This window comes from Haliotis cracherodii, unplaced genomic scaffold (genome assembly GCF_022045235.1).
Source record: "Haliotis cracherodii isolate W230 unplaced genomic scaffold, xgHalCrac1.p SCAF_1, whole genome shotgun sequence".
NCBI lineage: Eukaryota > Metazoa > Mollusca > Gastropoda > Lepetellida > Haliotidae > Haliotis > Haliotis cracherodii.
Genome location: NW_027266264.1, coordinates 33,586,475 through 33,594,313, shown reverse-complemented (window position 1 = coordinate 33,594,313; position 7,839 = coordinate 33,586,475). Strand labels below are relative to the sequence as shown.

The 7,839-nt window shown below is 37.5% G+C and overlaps 1 protein-coding gene across 1 annotated transcript; it reads left to right on the top strand.

Annotated features, from left to right (window-relative positions):
• The first annotated feature begins 339 nt into the window (after window positions 1–339).
• On the top strand, window positions 340–6,664 carry LOC139463716 (cytochrome b-c1 complex subunit 7-like). Its single transcript, XM_071244971.1, has 4 exons — window positions 340–417; window positions 2,597–2,659; window positions 5,645–5,811; window positions 6,411–6,664. Exons 1-4 carry the CDS (start codon window positions 390–392, stop codon window positions 6,486–6,488), a joined length of 336 nt encoding a protein of 111 aa, XP_071101072.1. The 5' UTR covers window positions 340–389; the 3' UTR covers window positions 6,489–6,664.
• The last annotated feature ends 1,175 nt before the right edge of the window (window positions 6,665–7,839 follow it).

Below are 7,839 nucleotides of genomic sequence, written 5' to 3'. Positions count from 1 at the left end.
TTTTGATTTCACACGAACTGCATGCGCACTTGTGAACATCAACCCAAATCATTTCGTGAATATTCAAAATGTCATAAATAGATCATATAAACAAGTTAGACCATGTTCTGTTTGCTGCTTAAATTACCATGAGCTATCGTTTGACAGAGTCATTGGTATATGAAATTAATTACATTTAAATTTACTTTGTTTTGCCTCATATGTTTTGATAAGCTGGTTGATGCCACGTTAGGTTACGGAAAGAATCGAGGTGTGACGAATGCCTCATGAGCCGAGAAGAAACGAGTAGGCCCGAATTTCCGAAGTTAAACGGAGGAAGGCGGAAACAAACGATATTATTCGGAATGTAAGCAAGGTCAGTTCTGAAGGTCGGTCGGTAACAACTAACTATGGCTGCCAGGCGTGTTGTCGCAGAAGGTTAGACTGTAATTCGCAATTAATACTTCATTAGCCATCAGTAAATGGCAATCGGTTACTTTGATAAAGGGGGGATGGAAGTAATGACACATTTAAAGAGTTTAAGAGCAATGGGAATTTATCGCTAGTTGGTGTTGCTCGACAAACTAATGTGTTGGATAACCAATCAACACGATTTCTGTGAGTCGTGTAGGCGAATCTATCTTTGTATTACTCGATTTAAGAGTTATGCTAGTTCAGGGAAGAATGTTCTTTGATTCACCGATTCGACGGTGTCAAGATATATTAGTATCAAATGAGATGGCCGAACGAAATTAACTCTTGCCCTTCAGACAAGCATGCAACCGACAAATAAGATATCCTTTATAGATCTTGTATAACCATGTAACCGTCTGCGAGTTAGTTAGTATATATAATATTAGTTACATGGTGCTGTGTTTAATCTTGTCCTGAAATTATACAAATATAAATTGCATAATAGAGGTAGAAATGGCATGCACTCGTATGAAGAAATCTGTCCGATTAACCAGAAGGGATATATCAACCAGTCCATGGCAATACCCAGTCTGTGACTTTAGCCCGAGTCAAGTAACATTCAGTTCTCTATGAGTGTTTGAAATAAGGGTCTGCCAATAGCAAGTAGATCTTGTCTCAGGCCCATAGTTTCAAATTTGTGTAGGTCCTTATGGCCTGCAGTAAATTTACATGTCGATTTATTTGTCACAATGAACTGCAGTTTTCTAAAAGAGGGCCTGGAGAGTTTAGTCAGAGCCTGCATCTCCTAAAGTGTGTGGGTCCTGATGGAAGCCAGGCACTCTTTTTTATTTCTAACACTGCAGTAAATCAGTACTGGGACGGGTAACTCTTGTGGGTCCTGAGTACCTGGACCTGTGGTTAGTCACGTGGATATATTGTTTAATGACAATAACAATTAAACTCCATGGTTACACTACAAGTCGCTAATGTTTGCATTTCTTTCTGACTGTGCTCACGTTCCTTCTAATTTATATATGATTAAATAATGAAAAAGCTTCAGTGTATGTATGATGAGATTATTTTATCTGTGTATCTATATACTTTTTGCCAGGGCTGTGGTATTCGGACATTTTGTACCCAACTATTTCCTGTAGTGGGTACAAGGGTAGGGCTGGGTAAAAGGGTGTCGGTAAATTTGGACTCATCCCAGCCCTACAGTCTAGTAAGGTTGGCCAATGACAGTTGACATGATAACACTTAACTCTACTGTGAATGATTCTTAGGGCCATAATCGGGTTAGCAGACTAAAAGGTTTTGTCCCAGGCTGCAGGTAGTTAGTACTTCAAATAAGCATGTGTAGATCTTTTAATAAAGACATTTCTTATAATTATGAATGCAGAGTTTCATATTGGTTTATTTTTAGGACATTGACCGATTGCCAGCCAATATGTCCCGAGAACACAGGACACAAATCAAAACGTTTTTTTAAGCTTTCAGAAATAACAAGACAAAAGTTTTAACTAGTTGGTGACCTGTTGTCTGTCCAATTTGCTTGAATGAGGACTTTTAGCAGCATATCTCTATAACTACTAGGATTGTGACAATACACCAACTGTGCGATCCAATACGTGTGATCATGATACCTTGCTCACGTTCCGATATGCATCATGATACTTGCATGTTCTCTTATCTGTGGTGGGTAAGCCATCTTTTTCATAGACAGTTTTTGCCAAATACCTGGCATACTGACGATTTTCAGTTTGCATTGTCAAGTATGGTACAGTGGACATGGTGGATGAAAATATTTATGTTTTCAGTACTAATATTCACTACTAATTTGTGTTTGGTGTAACAGTTCTTACAGCAAACATTTAAGACCAGTATCGATATTTTTTACTTAGTGTGCAACTGTGATCAATACTTGTATCGAGAAGTAAGAAATTGCGATCCACCGATTCATCTGTGTGTCGTCCCACTACTAATAACTACACATATGGCAGTGGTTAATTTTCTTGGTTTTCAGACATTTTGTAAATCTGATCCATAGCTTACAGCTGATTTACTATCTATACTAAACATACTCAAGAATATGTTCAGCTGGATGTATTAGATAGATTCAAACTATGGTGGCAAGTCACCTTGTCATTCATACTCTATCATGAAGATGAATCACATTATTGACATAATTTTATTGTATTTTCAGTTCCTGCTTGGAGGAAGTCACTGGCCAAGTGGGCCTATGGTCTGTCATACTTCCCACAGCTAGGTAATGAATACTAAGATGTAACAGAATTAGTTATATTCCAGTCCCAATTAGCAATGGTCATCATGTTATCTGTGATGATGAACTGTCTTGAGAACAATTCAAACTTTTCTGAAATTGTTCCTGAATTGTGTATCCCTAATCAGTATGTAGAATCAGCACTGCAGCGCACAATTCTAGGGTTTGACATGGGCCTAATGTTAAATTAAGGATATATGGGTTGCCAAGATTGGAATAGTGTAGGAGCAAGCATCAAGGAGCCCAAGAACCCTGTATATTTCAAACACTGATCAGGGAGTAGCATTCCAGAGTAAGTGTTCTTGGCAGCCAAATTGTTACTTCTCTCTTTTGATTGAATGTTAATGCTATTAGGATTATCCTGATAACATTACAAGGATTATCCTGATAACATTACAAGGTCTTTGTGATGAAAATGATTAAGAAGCTTCATGGACACAATAGAATTATTAATATCCTCTGCCTGTGGACAGTGGATATAGGCATTGGTTCTGTCCACCTTTGGCTATGGATACAAGGATGAAATTTTGCATACTTTAAGCGAAAAATATGTTATTATCCCCCGCCCAACAAAGTTGGCGGGGGATATAGAAACGGGCTCCGTCCGTCCGTCACGTTTAGTTTCTGGAGCGTAACTCAGAAACCATTGAATATTTTTTCATGAAACTTTGCAGGTACACACTGAACTGGTGCCTTTTGCTATTTAGAAATTTTAGAATTTTTTTTATTTTTTACGTTTCCATGGCAACAAGATGGACTTAGGTTCTGTGAAGGTAGGGTTCGTTTCCAGAGCATAACTCCTAAAACGTTCAAACTTTGCAGGTCTGTCAGGTACATTCTCAACTGGTGCCTTTTACTATTTAAAATTTTTGGAAATGCATATATTTTTTATTTTTCCCATGGCAACAAGTTGAACATTAAGAAATTTATTAATTCTTCTTTTAAATGCCAAAAACCCACTCAGTATAGGATTGTTATCACTGGGGACTTCAATATGGACCAGTCTGTCCGTGACAACAGTGCACTATCCAACCTCATGGAGCAGTTTACATTAGCCCAGTACATCAGCAAACTAACTCACACCCTTGGGGGTACACTAGACTTGATCTCCTGTAATGAGCCCATCTCAACAGGAGTCCAGTTCCATACACTGACCATCATCTTGTATGGGGTGTGACGGAACAGGTGTAGTATATTGAAGTGACTATCATTATTTCTTTGTATGTTAATCAATGTAAATATTTTTACGAGTCAAAATGTAACTTGTAATGTTTTTTCTTTCTACCACCCTAATGAATTCAGTAGAAAATGTAGTAACTGGTTTTGTCAGTTTGTACTTCCATCTTGTTTTTGTGGAGAAGGTTTCATTTGTTTTCTTTAACTTCATTGAAATTGTGTTTTGCAGCATTATATTTTGTTTCTTCAGTATATTTTGCATTTACATCAAGTAGATGCTCCCCTGCTGCCTTTTACTCCTTACAAAATTTTGAATATTTTCAAATGTATGTGTTTGTGTGATCAAATTTCACTATAGTTGACATAATATACACTTCATTTGCTGGACAGGAGACTTGGCCATGTTAGTGGCAACCTCTTCTTTTTTTTTACAATTTCCATGACAAGTTCCACATCGGTAAAAAAAGGTTACGGTTTGTTTAGATTTAATTATGGCATAAATTCTGCAACAGGGGCGGGGGATATAGCAATATTAGTGGCAAACTCGTGTTTGAGTTCAAAAACCTGAAAAGGAAAGTTTAATTTTACAACTTTTATCGTTTGCTTTTCCAACTTCACAAATTTGAATAAGGGTTGTCTTTTTTTCTGGTGCCAAACTTTTCATTATTGTCCATGAAACTTTGGTAAATGTATTAGACTAGATAGGACTGGTGCCTATCATACTTACAGTGGTAAGATCTATTTGTTGACTACTGTAAGCATGCATGTATGGTGGGAATATAGATTACTCTGTCCTCTTTGTATTATAGACTGCCTCCATGGTCTAGTGGTAGAACATCTGCCCAGACAGCCACGTCATACCAAAAGACATTAAAATATGGTACTTGTTGTTACCTTGTCTGGCGCCTTACATTAAGGGGCTAAAACAAGGAATCAGTATGTAGTATGACTCTATATTAACACAGGCTCTATATTATCGGGGTATCGGTAAATCTTGTAATTCGCACCCTCTGTCGACTGTTTACTTATGCAAATCTAAGCACGATATTTCATCACTTGATCACTTATGGTATGTCACAGCTACTCGTAAGTATACATGTTAACTTTTTTATGATTGTTTCTGGAATATTTTTGAAGTGGAATTATCCCTATCTCCATTCGAAATTGATTAGGAAAGAACCCATTTGTTTGGACGAAATCCCTTGACCCAACCTAGGTCATATGCATACTGATTATGCATAATCCAAAGCAGGAAGTGATGTAAAGCACATATTCAACTCATATCATACCACAAAATAGACATATCATAATAATATATAGTTGCCTACCCTCGATTTGCTAATGACAGGTATATTTACCAAACGCGGTAAAGAAAATCAGCATTGATCAATCCTAATTGATGTGTCATAAAAGTTCAACAAAGAACAAGAAACATGACATATTTAATAGGTTAATAAGCATGCACCATTACCGTCCATTATAAAAAACTACCGGGATAATATAGCGTACCATGGATTGCCATGCTATATTGTGTTTGAGCGGAGTATTCATGTTAAACTGCAGCATTGTATTTCAGTTGGCAAGCACTATGAAGTCTGGACTAGTACAAGCAGACAGGCACATGCACGTCACTGTATAAGAGCAATAATCTTGGGCGCGACATGAAGCCCTATTTTCTTGGTATTATAATATCTATATTTAGTATCCATGGAAGGTAACATTTACTGATGGATATTGATGCTTGAAGTTAACAGTTGAAGTATGCAAGTATGTTATTTCATGCTGTACATGCAGGTCTGATGCGGGATGACATACTTAACGAGACACCAAATGTTAAAGAAGCCCTTCGTCGCCTCCCTAGGGATGTGTATGATGCCCGCCAGTTCCGCATCTCCCGTGCTCTCAACCTTTCAAACAAGAAAGATATTTTGCCCAAGGACGAGTGGCAGAAATATGAGGAGGTGAGGTCAAGGCAGCTAGATGATGAAGCTAGGGGTGACGATTTTAACTTTGATTTGAGTTATAATTAAAGACCAGAGCATTATTTCAGCTGTATTGTGGTGATTACATGTAATATCTTGAGTGTGTACGACTAGTTTGTCTAGTGCTATGGGCTAATAATATCTTGAGAGTACTAGACAGAACGAAATTTTACAACTCTCTGGCTAAGGGAAAAGAGGCTTAAATGGCAGACTGTTTGTATTACTCAAAAAATATGTTTATTTTATGAACTAATTGGATAACTCTGAAAAGATCAAGCTATAACACGACAAATATAGACATTAGGCTTTATGTCTCCAGCAACCAAAGTTAGGCCAAAGTGCTTGGGACGATAGAGACTTACAATACTTTTGCTACCTGCTTGTGCCCCAGCAGATATGTGTAGAGGTAGTCTAGAGGTTAAAGTGTTCACTGGACATACTAAGACTGTTTAATGTGTGAAGCCCATTCTTTTTGTTTCCAGTCTTAATATTGTTCGAAATGGAAAATCCTAAAAGTGATGTAGGCCAATGCTCTCTCTCACAAATGTTTCTATTTATGTATATGTTTACCACTTCAGGATGTTCGTTACTTGAAGCCCTATTTGGATGAAGTGGTGGCTGAAATACAAGAAAAGGCAGAATGGGCTAAAAAGTGATTTTTGTTTCCCATAGACAATTTTTCACATGAACATAAACAGTGGATGAACACAGTGTGTTCACTATGAAGAACGGAAGAAGATAGTGTATATGTGTGTTAATAGTTCCTTATCTACAATTGGTCTGATATTTTCATTGATGATTGGGCTTATAGCAGATCATGAAATAAATAAAACATGACCAGAGAATTTGAGTTTGTGTTTCTCCTTCACCTAAAAAGGTATCAACAAACACTCCTTCATCAATGAACAGCCAAGAACACCACTTCAGTGGTATCCCAGACATGGTGACATATTGTAGGATGATGAAACTGGATTTGGCTCTCCTATTCTCAAAGAGTGTGGGGTAGCCTCGTGTTTAAAGCGTTTGCTCATCACGCCAAAGACCGAGTTTGATTCCCCATTTGGGGTAGCCTCGTGGTTCAAACACTTGCTCGCCACGTCAAAGACCCAGTTCGATTCCCCACATGGGTACAATGTGTGAAGCCCATTTCTGGTGTCCCCTTCCATGATATTGCTGGAATATTGCTGAAAGTGTCATAAATCCAAACTCGCGCTGTTATCTGTTATGATCTTGAACAAAATGCCTCTGTTTTTACTAGATTTGTCATACTAGGAAGTAAAGTATAGTTATGATCTTGGAATATGCCTCCAGTTTGAGGATAATTTCTTGATTATGCACAATCAAACACTGCTCCTGAAAACTTTATTCTCAAAACATTTTTAACAGAATGAAATTATGAGGATAGTTAATGTGCATTTAAAGACGAGCGTGTAGTTGTTTGAAGCGAACGTAAAAATGTCAAGCAGTTTGTTGTTTAACGCCCCACGCATCAATATTCCAGCTGTATGACTGCGGTCTGTAAATACTCGGAGTCTGGAGCAGTCAATCCAGTGCACTGGAAACAGGGCGCACGCACGCACGCACACACACACACACACACACACACACTCACACACACACACACACACACACACACACACACACACACACAGAGTATTTTGTCAGAAATCTCGAAATAAAACTTTTTTTCCTGCACCCCCCTATAGGAAAAGAATCCATGAAATTGTTTTCAAGTTATAGGTCGCACAAATGTTGAAGAAAAAAACACCTAAAACATTTTATTTTCTCCAGAAAATACACTTCTCAAAATCAAACTTGCACTGCATCTCTCCTGTAAGTATAGAAAGTGTTCCTTACATTTGAAAAGAATCCATGAAGTAGTTTTTAAGTTAAACGTCGCGAAAAAATGTTGAAGTAAAAAATAATATTTTAAAACATGTAAAATATCATATATATTTTCAGAAAATCCAGGTGTCAAAATCAATCTGTACTGCACTTCTCTTAGTA

Excerpts from the sequence above, each read along its gene's own strand:
- LOC139463716 (XM_071244971.1), top strand. The coding sequence starts at position 390 with ATGGCTGCCAGGCGTGTTGTCGCAGAAG. Across the intron at positions 418-2,596 it reads CAGGCGTGTTGTCGCAGAAG|TTCCTGCTTGGAGGAAGTCA; the intron begins GTTAGACTGTAA and ends TTGTATTTTCAG. Across the intron at positions 2,660-5,644 it reads GTCATACTTCCCACAGCTAG|GTCTGATGCGGGATGACATA; the intron begins GTAATGAATACT and ends CTGTACATGCAG.